The sequence below is a fragment of the Pelophylax lessonae genome (genome assembly GCF_965119305.1).
Source record: "Pelophylax lessonae genome assembly, chromosome: 2".
Classification (NCBI taxonomy): domain Eukaryota; kingdom Metazoa; phylum Chordata; class Amphibia; order Anura; family Ranidae; genus Pelophylax; species Pelophylax lessonae.
Window position 1 is genome coordinate 322,155,138 of NC_138769.1, and position 13,222 is coordinate 322,168,359.

Genomic DNA, 13,222 nt, shown 5'->3' on the forward strand with positions numbered 1-13,222 from the left:
CAGCTCATCAGTTTAAATTTAACTAGGAGCTCTTGTGCTAGAATTATTGTTCTCACTCTGATGTTTGGGGCGATATATCACATGTGGCGTACGAGCACAGATTACATGCGCACCTTGGGCTTGCGTTTGCGCAGGTGTGCCAGGCAATGTGGATTACAGCAATTTATTAAAACAATAATCAAAATATCTTATTATATTTTTATTATTTAAAACTATTTTCTTTTTTTATTTATTTTTACTTGATTGCTATCACAAGGGGTTATAAACCCCTATTTGATAGAATTGGGTAGGTGACAGGGAAACAACTAATAGACACCAATGTCTCCCCTGCCCTTCACACCATCTAACCAAGCACAGGTCAGCTTGGTTAGATGTGTCCCCTGGTTGTGCTGGCCAGGAAATGGTACATCTGAAACTGGAAGTGACAGCACTTCTGGTTTCATTATTTGCATGTGAGATTGAGGCATGGATTTGCCTTGGTCTCACACAGCTATCCCTCCTCTAGCCAGCAGGTTTGTTCCCAGGCTCCGGTAAGAGTGGGAGAGCCCTGGAACCAGGGCCGTCTTTAAGGCAGGGCAAAAGGGGCAGCTGCCCCGGGCCCAGTCATTGTTGTGGGGCCTAAAGCAGCTGCCCTTTGAGCCTGCACTGCCTGAGAATAGTTGATAAGCGGATTTAGGAGGGCCCAAGAAAATGTTTGCCGAGGGTCCAATCAATAATAAAGACCGCCCTGCCTGGAACCACAGGAGGAGGAGGGCTCTGTGAAAGTGATCGCCAGCTTGGGAGCTGCCACGTCACTTTCACTTTGAACAAACCCCACACATGTTGATGGCTGCTACTGCAGCCATCAGCTTGTGATTAAAGCTTCACTATTTGGACGTACGTAGTACGTCCAAAGAGCTGAACTTGAATATACAGGGGTTGGACAAAATTATGGAAACAAGTATGGTAAAAGAACAAAATCGTGACTTAATATGGTGTTGGACCGCCTTTGGCATTCTCCTGGGAATTAACAAATATAAGTGTTGGCTGGTGAATAATGGAATCACTCTTCATGCAAAAATTTGGGTCACAATCCTACGCAATGTCCTTTTGTCTCTTTCGGTCAATTGACCACGTTGACCACACCTATGCTTATCAGACGACGTTTTCCTGTAAATGCCGTCATAACCTTTGATACTGTACCTCACGACACCACAAAGTCACAGTGACAGTCACAGAGACAACAGGTAAGTGGGCACCAACATTTAGCTGCCTTTGAAATTCCCACCAATAGAACGGTTCATCACTTCCGCTTTCAACGCTTTCAAAACAAAAAATGCTGTCACTTTCTCAACTGCCATTAATGTAATGTTTTCATATTTTTGTCCAAATCCTGTACAATTCAATGACAGTTTTCTGCTGTCTTGTAATATATACATTTTTTTCTTTTTATTATTTATTCACATTTTAAAGAGAACAAATCACGCACACATGGAAGACCAGAAGTACATCAGGAGTATAGCTGTGACATACCAAGAGGACGCTGGTGCTCTATAGCCCTATGAGCGATTATCAGCCACTGGAAAGGTCACTACCTTTTGAAAGTCTTTAAGTTAGTATCCCATGGTGAATATGATTGAGAATCTTAGAGCTGAAGGAATCCCCACTGAGCACTGATGCATTTCAACTTGGAGTGCCTGATGGTAGAGCCTCCCATGGATGCAAGGGAACCTCGGAATATGCAAAGGAAAGGATTAGTGGCTAGAATTGAGCTTATCAGATGAGGAAAGAAAATGGTGCGGAAGGTAACAGGGGGTATCATAAGTCAGGGGATTTAAAAAAATGGAGGGGGGGGGGGGTCAGAGGGGGGAAAAGAAAAGAATTGTAGGGGGAAAAAAAGGGGGTAGGGGAAACAGGGACTTGAGTGAGTCCTGGGTTCTATGCAGTAGTATAGAACCATGTTCAGTATACCAAGTCTTTGGGTGTATGTCACCAAGGATATTATACATACAAACTCAAATTTTCACAGTATTTTGAAGAGCAAGCGAACTCATTCCAATAGAATCAAGTTCCGTGACAGCGTTCTACCTTAGAATTGGCAGATGCCAAGAGGTATTATTTATATATTTTTCAAGGTACTTCTATTTTATGTGCAGCTCCATGCATTAAAATACCTGTGAAATTGACTATACGTGTGTTTTGCATACAGTAGTACCTTTTATTGCAATTAATTGCAAATATCTGCAGCAAGCAGCATTTAAATAAAATGCTATACACAAAGGCACTAGGGAGGACTGCACCACTGAAACCTTATTAATCCTAGCAAAGACTCTGCATGGTTTAGGTGTTGTTGTGAATGCAACACAGTGGGTTGATTTCTGTGGCGGCTGGTGCATTGGGGGCGCAGGGGTGCTGCCCCCATAATCCACATGCAGGGTGCCAGGCGCATGGAGTTCAATGGGGCTTTTTTTTTTTTTTTTAACCATGTGATTAGAGCCAGAGGCTCTAATAGCCTAAAAAAAAAGGTGGGCTCGGCTATGGTGTGTGGCCTGGTGTGCGGCCTGGTGTGGTCCGTAGGGGGGGGGGGGGGTACGGTGTGGTCTGTCTGCTGCCCCCCGACCCATGGAGCACCAGCTGCCACTGGTTGATTTACTAAAACTTAAGAGAGTGTAAAATCTGGTGCAGCTCTGTACACAAACCAATCATCTTCTAGGGTTTTTGTCAAAGCCTAATTGAACGAGCTGAAGTTAGAAGCCGATTGGCTGCCATGTACAGCTGCACCAGATTTTGCATTCTCCAGTTTTAGTAAGGGCTCTTTCACACGAACGATCCGATCAGATCCGCCTGTCAGTTTTTTAGGCTGATCTGATCGGATGCCCCATTCAGCCCTATGGAGCAGCGGATGTCAGCGGTGACATGTCCGCTGACACCCGCTGCCATCCGCATCCGATCCTGTCCGTGAAATCCGGACGGATGGAAACCCTATTTTTCCATCCGTTCAGGGATCGGATCGGATCGGATGAGAGCGGACAAGCGGTCCGCTCTCATCCGATCCCCCATAGTGAGCAGCGGGAGCTGTGACACCTCCCTCTCCGCACTGCAAGCGGAGACGGAGCTGTCATCCGCCGGCTCAGCGGCGATCGGCGGATCGATCCCCGCTGAGCATCACGGATCTGCCTATGGAGGCGGACCGTGTGAAGGAGCCCTAAGTCAACTATTCTGTGCCTAAATTGCAGACGAGCCCTCACAGCATTCTAGGGACACATTAAAAAATAAATATGTAACATGACTCTAAAGTCACCGGCAACTTTATTAGGGACACCTGTTCAATTCTTGGTAACACAAATCAGCCAGCAACCCAATGCATTCAGGCATCTAGATGTGGTGAAGACGACTTGCTAAAGTTCAAACTGAGCATCAGAATGGGGAAGAAAGGGGATTTAAGTGACTTTGAATGTGGCATGGTTGATGGTGCCAAATGGGCTGGTCTAAATATTACAAAAACTGCTGATCAGCTGGGATTTTCACGCACAACCGTCTCTAGGGTTTACAGAGAATGGTCCGAAAAAAAGCAAAATATCCATTGAGCGGCAGCTGTGTGGACAAAAATGCCTTGTTGATGTCAGAGGTCAGAGGAGAATCAAGGTTTGAGGTGATAGAAAGGCAACTAACTCAAATAACCACTCATTACAACCTAGGTATGCAGAATACAATCTCTGAATGTACAACATATCGAACCTTAAAGTAGATGGGCTACAGCAAGAGAAGACCACACCGGGTGCCACTCATGTCAGCTAAGAACAGGAAACTAAGGCTACAATTCACACAGGCTCACCAAAATTGGTCAGTAGAAGATTGGAAAAAACGTTGCTTGGTCTGATGAGTCTCAATTTCAGCTGCAACATTCAGATGGTAGGGTCAGAATTTGGCATAAACAACATGAAAGCATGAATGCCTTGTATCAACAGTTCAGGCTGGTGGTGGCGGTGTAATCGTGTGGGGGGATATTTTCTGGGCACACTTTGGGCCCCTTAGTACCAACTGAGCATCATTTAAACACCACAGCCTACCTGAGTATTGTTGTCCATGTCCATCCCTTAATGACTACAATGGACCCATCTTCTAATGGTTACTTCCAGCAGGATAATGCACCATGTCACAAAGTTCAAATCATCTCAGACTGGTTTCTTGACCATGACAATGAGTTCACTGTAGTCCAGTGACCTCCACAGTCACCAGATCTCAATCCAATAGAGCACCTTTGGGATGTGGTGGAGCAGGAGATTCTGATCATGGATGTGCAGCTGACAAATCTGCAGCACCTGCGTGATGCTATTAGGACCAAAATCTATGAGGAATGTTTCCAACACCTTGTTGAATCTATGCCTCGAAAAATGAAAGCAGTTCTGAAGGCAAATGGGGGTCCAAACCGATACTAGCAAGGTGTACCCAATAAAGTGCCCAGTGAGTATATACTGTATGTACATGCTTAGAATGTTCTATGTTTTTTTTTTTTTTTACAATGTATGAAGTACATGGACCCAGGCCTAGGGCAGCACTTTGCAGGGGGGCAGCAAAAAAGCTGATGGGGCTGCAATGATATGCTGCCCTGATGGGCACTAATAGACTGCACTGATGGCCACTGATGAGGCAGGACTGATAAACTGCACAGATAGGGCTGCACTGATAAGGCAGCACTGATGGGCACTGATATGATGCACTGAGAGGCTGCACTGGTTGCCAGTGATGGGGCTGTATTGATGGCCACTGATGAGGCCGCACTGATGAGGCTGCACTGATGGGCAGTAATGAGGCTGCACTGATGAGCACTGATCAGGCTGCACTGATGGGCACTGATGAAGCTGAACTTATGGGAACTGATGAGGCTGCACTGATGGGCACGGATAGACTGTGGTTGTGATCTGTGGTTTACAGATGAAAAGGCAGGTCATAAACAGGAAAGGGTGTGGCCTTTACAGGAAGGGGTGCGTCATATTTAAATTAGGGGTGCCCAAGTTTAGTTAGGCCTAGGGCAGCACAAAACCTAAATACACCACTGCATGGATCCCTAGACTGGCAGCTATAATAAAACTAGTTCCTTCAGCATATTACATCTACCACAAGGGAATCACTAAAATTCTAACACATTTTTTTCTATACCTGTTTGTTGAAAATAAGAGGGATATCATTTATAGTGAAGCTAAACAAAGGGGAAAGCTTAGGGAGTCAGAATTTCTTTGCCCAGAGGCTCCTTAGGTATAAATCTAGCATTTGTAGTCACAATAACAATTATCATCTCTCTCGTGAGGAAAGTCCCTTGGGGTTTTATATTGCAAAGATCCAAAAGGTGGATTTTTTTTTTTCTTTTAATTGATAATACAGTTCCCGCAATCCTTCTCAATCTTAGATTTTGTCCCCTGCCTGATACTGAGGCTCAGTGGCTGTAAAATAATCTTCCAGAAAGGACTGCAAGTACTCAAATGTTGGCCGTTCCTCCGGGTCACTCTTCCAGCACTGCACCATAAGGTCATGAAGAGATGGGGGGCAGCCTGGAGGGCAGGGCATGCGGTACCCTCTTTCCACTTGATCAAGCACTTCTCTATTATTCATTCCTGGTGTAGAGAGAAAATAAGCGACAGTTAGAAGAAATAGAAAGAAATACAAGCAGATTTAGGGGTGGGAAAATTGTTTTTCTAAACATCTAAATGTGTCCTTATTCATACTTAAAACTGTTTGCTATCTGTACATACACATATCTGCTACTAGTGTGTTTTCCAAGTATAGCAGTGTATCCGTTACATTAGACTAAGCTCCCCAGATCCTGTTGCCTAGCAGATTTTTTTTTTTTTTTTTTTGCACCTGGATACGGAATTCTTCCCTTCGTCACCAGCTCAGACACCAGGATTCCGAATGACCACACATCAGATTTTATAGTGAATCTGCCATACAAAGCTGCTTCTGGAGCTGTCCATTTGATGGGAAATTTGGCACCTGTTTGGATGCATAACAATAAAACAGAAAAATAGAGTTACACTAGCAATTAAGGCGCTTGCATTAGTTACATTAAGAAAAAAAAAAAAAAAAAGGGCATGGCGTTATCTTTGCTAACGTAACATATGAAGATAAGCTGGTTTTTACTACAAAGATATAAAATGACAAAAGCTTACCCTTAACGGGACACTGCAGTGTGTATAAACATATATGTGGCATTATCTTTAGAATTTAATAGGTGTACCTAATCATAAAATAGCTGTGTGTTTTGCTTGCATTTTGGGTGCAAGTCGTACAAACCTTTTTTTTTTTTCCAGTGCTGTCTTTGTATCTATATAAAATGTGCTTCTGCCTGATTCAGTTACGCTGCTTTAATACATGCCATAAGCACACGTAGCACCCTCCTAGTGGGTGCTAGGAAAAGTATATGGGTGACCCTGCCTGCTTATCAGGGGGGCCTTGATTGTCCAGTTAGGCTGTCATGTGTTGTCAGGTGTGCCTGTTGAGCTTGGGGAGTCTCCCCACTGTACTCAATGAGGGCTCTCATTGGGCAGTGGAGGAAACCTGACCAATAGCACACCAGGGCTTGTATCTATCCCAGAGAGGGCAGAATATGCCGAAATGCATCTTGGGATGGGATATAAGTCTGAGGGGAGCACATGACAGGGTGCCTTTGGCAGGAAGCAGAGTCCCAGGAGGGGGGTGATGGCTGTCTCTCCTCCTGTCAGAGTGAGGGAAGGGGTTCTGGGCGGTCAGCCTAGAGGACAGAAGATTGAGCTGAGCTGCAGAGAGGGATCCAGTGTGCTAAGGACAGTGCGGAGCTGTTGGGGCCGGAGTTTCCAGGAAAGCAGAGTCGTGAGTACTGTAAACTGGGAAGCAGAGTCCCAGGAGGGGGATGACGGCTGTCTCTCCTCCTGTCAGAGTGAGGAAAGGTGTCCTTGGTGGTCGGCCTAGAGGACAGAATGTTGAGCTTAGCTGCAGAGAGGGATCCTGTGCTGAGGACCGTGCAGAGCTGTTGGGGCCAGAGTTTCCAGGAAAGCGTGAGTACTGTAAACTGCCCCTGGGTCTGCCTAGGATAGGAGACGACTATAGGAATGTCAGAGGGATCCAGGAGCCATCTAATCAGGAGGAAGCTTAGAAAAGGGGGTGCCTGAGTCTAATCTCTGAAGAGGAGTATAAGAGTAAAGAGGGTGCCGGTGCGGGCCCTGAAGTGTTAAGAGCTGCAGCAGTAGTTCAAGTAGCTCCCTTAGCCAGGAGGGCTAAAGGGAGCAGTGCAAAGGACTTTGTGTCACCGGGGAAGTGTCAAAGTTAGTACAGAGTTAACAGGGCAGCAAGTCAGTGTTAACAAGTGCCACCGTTGACCGCTCTGTGTATTATGCAGTCCTGTGCCCAGCGTTCTGTGTATTATGAAGTCCTATGCCCAGCGCTCTGTGTATTATGCAGTCCTGTGCCCAGCGCTCTGTGTATTACGCGGTCCTGTACCAACGCTCTGTGTATTATGTAGTCCTGTACTCAGCACTCTGTGTATTATGCAGTCCTGTGCCCAGCGCTCTGTGTATTATGCAGTCCTGTGCCCAGCGCTCTGTGTATTATGCAGTCCTGTGCCCAGCGCTCTGTGTATTATGTAGTCCTGTGCCCAGCGCTCTCTGTGTATTATGTAGTCCTGTGCCCTGCGCTCTGTGTATTATGCAATCCTGTGCCATTTGCCAATAAAAAAAAAAATATGTCCCCGGATTTCATTTTAAAAATCTGGTCACCTTAAACTAGGCCTCACTTAGCAACATCCTGGGAGTACTTAGAAACGTCCTGGGAGTACTCCAGTCAGGCTTCACAAGCTATGCAAATGGCCTACACCTATAGCAAGGGTATTTTTCATCTTTAGTCAGAGCTGCACAGTTTGTTTTAATCCACAAACAGAATCCGCTGGTGAATAGGGATCCCCCACCCTGCACAGCCAGGCACACCAAATCTCCACAGTATCCCAGAGTCAAGAAATAGTTCAGTGCTTGTTTTTTTATATGTTTTATTGAGTGGATAGGGTAGAGGAAAATATGGGATGCCCACTTGACTTTAGCAAACTCTTCAGGGACAACTTTCCTATATACAGTCCATATACACTCCTCTTCATCCAGCACTTCACTTGCTTGTAGTAGAAAGCGCCGATTGGCGGCCTTCTGGGGGTCATCGTGGCGCAGAGCAATGCCCCCCGACCCTCCCCACTTTAGTGATGTTCTGGCTGTGATTGGTCCAGACTCCAGCCTGGACCAATCACACAGGAGGACATCCCGGGTGACGTGACGCGTGGAGGCGGTGTCACTCACCGTCCCGGCGTCACGTCATCACCTTCCCGCCCGCCAGCGCCGTCAGACCAGAGAGGAGAGCCGGCGCATGAGGAAGAAGACAGAAGAGGGACTCGTCTCGTGTTCTCGTCTGCGTCTCACAGTAGTCCCGGGCCGACTCCCGTCAGCAGCAGAAGCACGCGGTGACGGCACCAGTGTGAGTGAGGTAAGTGAAGTGATGTCTCGGGGCGGGGGGGCCCGGCCCACACACTGCTTTGAAGGGGGCACGCACGCACGCTGATCTCTGCATTGAAGGGGGCACGGCACGCTGTTCACTGCATTGAAGGGGCACGCACGCTGATCTCTGCATTAAAGGGGGCATGTACACTGGTCTCTGCATTGAAGGGGGCACGCACGCTGATCTCTGCATAGAAGGAGGCATGTACGCTGGTCACTGCATTGAAGGGGGCATGTACGCTGGTCAGTAATAGGGGGCACGCTGGTCACTGTGCATTGAAAGGGGGCACGCTGGTCTCTCTGCATTGAAAGGGGGCACGCTGGTCTCTCTGCATTGAAAGGGGGCACACTATACCTTAATTACTGAAGGCCCTTTTCACACTTTTGCGACCTCCAAGTCATGCAATTTTTTACAGCGTTTTTTGCCGCAAAGCAATGCCTATTACATTTTTCTGTTTGCGCCCCCCCCCCCAAAAAAATTTTGAGCACCAGCCGCCACTGGAGGGGACAGCAAATTTACACTGTTATACAAGCTGTACACTCACTACTTTACTTTGTAGAAAAGTGTCATTTCTTCAGTGTTGTCACATGAAAAGATATAATAAAATATTTACAAAAATGTGAGACGTGTACTCACTTTTGTGAGATGCTGTATATAAATGTATGTAAGGGTATTCAACCATTTCAAGAAATGGAAAAAAAAATATTAAAACAAGTAAATAATGATATACACTGATCAGCCATAACATTATGACCATCCACCCAATATTGAGTATGGCCTTGCTAAAACAACTCTGACCCATTAAGGCATGGACACCAAAGTAACATCCACATGAATGACAGGACCCAGGGTTTCCCAGCAGAACATTGCCCAAAGCATCACACTGTCATCCACATGATGTAAAAGAAAACGTGATTCATCAGACCAGGCCACCTTCTTTCATTGCTCCGTAGTCCAGTTCTGATGTTCATGTGACTGTTGTAGAAGCTTTTGGCTATGGACACGGGACACCATGGGCTTCACAGCCCCATACACAACAAAGTGCGATGCCCATTTTTTTCTGCTTTCATCACATCAACTTCACGGACAGCATTTTCGCTTGCTGCCTAATATATCCCACCAATTTTCAGATGCCATCGTAACGAGATATTCTCTTTACCTGTCAGTGGTCATAATGTTATGGCTGATCAGTGTACTTTCCTATCTATTTACTAATGCTAGCAGAATAAGGATTAAAAATAGTCAATGTTATCGAGAGAGTGAAGTTCCACTTTAAAGTGATTTTAAATCCGTGATTTTTAAACAAAAATATTAAACCTGTTATACTTACCTGTTCTGTGTAATGGTTTTGCACAGAGCAGCCCCAATCTGCCTCTTCTTGGATCCCCCGCCGATGCTCCTGGCTCTTTCCCCTTGCTGAGTGACCCCAAGGTTAGCTGCTTGCACTGGGGGCCTCGTGTGTGCTCGATCCCGAGCCAGCTTTGTGTGTCCATTGGCACACTGACACAAAGAGAGTAACTCGGCCCTGCCCCACAATTCTCTCCTCATTGACTGTGATGGACAGCAAAAGGAGCCAATGGCTCCTGCCTCTCTCTCCATTGAGGAGAGAAAGAGGTGAGAGACCTGCTGCTCTTGTGCACATCGCTGGACCAAGTTCTGGCTCAGGTAAGTATTTAGGGGGGCAGCATGCAGAGAATGCATAAGGTAAAATAATTTCTGCATTTACAACCAGTTTAAGTAGCAGTGGTAATGTGCAAAAGACCATACAAGCAGTCAAATTGAATCTTATTATCCAAACAGTCATACAGCGGAGCCTGTGCCTACTGGTTGCTCTGGACTTCTGTTCTTTGCATTTCGTTTTTGTTCCCTACTGAATACACCATGTGGCATAGAATCATAATATTAGAGTAGCTTGATCTTTCTTAAAATAGTATTAAACCCTCCGTTTCCACCTGATAATCTGGCCAGTAACACAGTTCCTGTATTAGAGTGCCCCAACTCTGAATGAAAAAGCACAGGGGGCACATTCGGATGGCAGCATTGTCAGTAAGGGGGGAGGGAGTGTTAGATGTACTAGTATATTTAAATACACTATCAAATTAAAGGCAAACAGTTACAGCAACAGTTTTGTTTCCTTTTGGAATAAAGGTTTTACATAAATAATTAAAACTGATCATTGTAAGCACCCCTGCCAGTGTTGAAAGGTTTGTCTTATCCCTATAACCGATACAACTGCAAGAGCTTGTTCTTTTGAAAAAACAGTAAACTTACTGGCCAGATGACCAGATAAAAATAAAAGAAAGAAAGCCTAACAAAGAAAACTAATGCAGTCATCACATGAAGAAATAGGTAGGCTACAATATAATAAAGGGTTGCTTTTGGGTATAATACCACTTTAACTTGTTTTACACCTGTCTACTGACATTTCCTCATCAGAGCTAGTGCTGTTCATCTGCTGTCTTCCTTCCTACAAACGCTCTAAGTTTACCCAGAAGCCATCACTGTTATCAGCTTTAAATGGAGACCCAGAGGTGGAGAATAAATGAAATGTCATTACCCTGTCGAGCTGTGTATTCATTGTCTTCAATGAGACGAGCAAGGCCAAAGTCTGCAATTTTACAGATCAAGTTGTCCCCAACCAGAATATTGGCAGCTCTGAGGTCACGGTGAATATAATTCATTCGTTCAATATATGCCATGCCAGAAGATATCTAAAAAAACAGAAACAATTTGATCAGACTGATGGGGTTGAAATAGTGGGATCGAGAGTCCTTGGCAAGTGAGAATTAAGTAGTTAGATGTGCCAGGGAGTTTTAAAAGTAAAAACTAATGAAGAGAGACCAAGTGAAGAAGGCAAGGATGATCAGCTTATGATTAAAGTGTATGTTAACCTAAATATTCATTTTTTTCTATGTGTGTGTTCACATGTATATTTTAATAAATCATAGTCTCTATCATTTTTATACACTTTTTTTACCATCTAAAGGACCTGGTTGATCCTGCCAGTCGCCTTTCTTCCTTATTCTAAGCCGACTACACAAAGCACAGGAGCTAATCTGCTGCTCAGTTATCATCCTTTGGCTGGCTGTTACAGGACACTGTGCAGACACACCGCATGCCTGTAATTGGTAGTTTGTTCAGCCACCACGCCCCCCCCCCCACCAATCACAGACTGCCTCTGGCACACACCCCCTCCCAATCACAGTCTGCCTCCTGAACACGCCCCCTATTCTAACACAGCCTGCATCTTGCCTCAGGCTGAACAGACTATGGAATATAGGCACACTGTGTGTACACACAGTGTTCTTTAACTCCCACTCCCAGTATCCAGAAGAAGACTTGCCTAGCAAAATGACAGAACCTATATACCTTGTTAAAAAAAAAAGTGTCAGGAACCATCAACCAAGCGGAGACAGAAAATTCAGTTAAAATCACACCTTTAATAAAATAGGAAAAAACAACATAGTTCAGGAACGTAGTCAAAAACTGAAGCCAGGGTTTGGATGCCAGAGCAGGTAAACAGACGAGTCAGAGTCAGGACACCAGAAGTCAGCATAATAAGGAGCAAAAATAGGAACAGGTATTGGAAGAGAAGTCAGCCAGGCCAGGTCATACATAGGAACACACTGCAGATGATAAACCACGCAAAGGCATGGAGGAAATGAGCAAAATTGTTTAAATAGCCAAAATAGCCAAAAGGGGCTGGCTGTAGGTTGGGCTAATGAAGCAGGTAATGGTAACCAGGTGAGTCAGTGTGGAAACAATGAGTGGCTGGTAATTAATCACTTCTGGACCGCAAGGGCTTACCCCCTTAATGACCAGGCCATTTTTTGTGGTACGGCACTGCGTTACTTTAACTAACAATTGCGCGGTCGTGTGATGCTGTACACAAATAAAATTGATGTCCTTTTTTCCCCACAAATAGAGCTTTCTTTTGGTGCAATATGATCACCTCTGCGATTTTATTTTTTGCGCTATAAACAAAAAAAAAAGCAACATTTCTGAACAAAAAAACAATATTTTTTATTTTCTGCTATAAAACATTCCCAATAAAAAAAATTTTAAAATCGTTTTTTTTCATAATTTTAGGCCAATATATATTCTGCCACATATTTTTGGTAAAAAAAATCCCAATAAGTGTATATTGATTGGTTTGCGCAAACGTTATCGTGACTACAAACTAGGGCAGGGGTCTTTAAACTATGGCCCTCCAGTTGTTCAGGAACTACAATTCCCATCGTGCCTAGTCATGTGTGCGAATGTCAGAGTTTTGCAATGACTCATGGAATGTGTAGTTCTGCAACAGCTGGAGGGCCGTAGTTTGAGGATCCCTGAACTAGGGGAAAGTATGTGTACTGAGGCGGTCGGCAAGTGGTTAACCAACAGCTGGGCAGCCTCTGTGCACTGAAAAAAAAAAGAGCTGCTCGAATGTAGCAGGAGCCCAGCCTTGACAGGGAGATCAGTTCTGAAATGAAACAATAGCAGCTAGGCTCATTTCCCCGTGGATGGTTTGTTGCGGGCTCTGAATTCCTACGGCAAGAATCTCCAGATTCTTGCTGCAGGAATGACCTGGTTATGCAATCAGCATCGGCCGCTCAGCCCATTTAAACTAATGGTGGGATGACAGTGGCCACCGCTGATCGCATGTAGCCACACACAGAGCTGCTAGCTGTGGTTCCAGGACAGATGTTCAATCATGGACTCAGTCAGCTGAGTCCAGGCTCGGACACCTATA

The 13,222-nt window shown here is 45.1% G+C and overlaps 1 protein-coding gene across 2 annotated transcripts in view; it reads right to left on the reverse strand.

Moving 5' to 3' along the window:
- Window positions 1-5,073: 5,073 nt before the first annotated feature.
- The window catches only part of FGR (FGR proto-oncogene, Src family tyrosine kinase), a 176,981-nt gene continuing 168,832 nt past the window's right edge, over window positions 5,074-13,222 (reverse strand). For both annotated transcript variants that reach the window (XM_082245823.1, XM_082245824.1), the window contains exons 11-13: window positions 11,045-11,198; window positions 5,839-5,970; window positions 5,074-5,591 (exon numbers count right to left, since the gene is read on the reverse strand). In XM_082245823.1, the coding sequence (XP_082101949.1) occupies window positions 5,383-5,591; window positions 5,839-5,970; window positions 11,045-11,198 (495 nt within the window). In that variant the 3' untranslated portion in view covers window positions 5,074-5,382. The remainder of the gene's footprint in view (window positions 5,592-5,838; window positions 5,971-11,044; window positions 11,199-13,222) is intronic.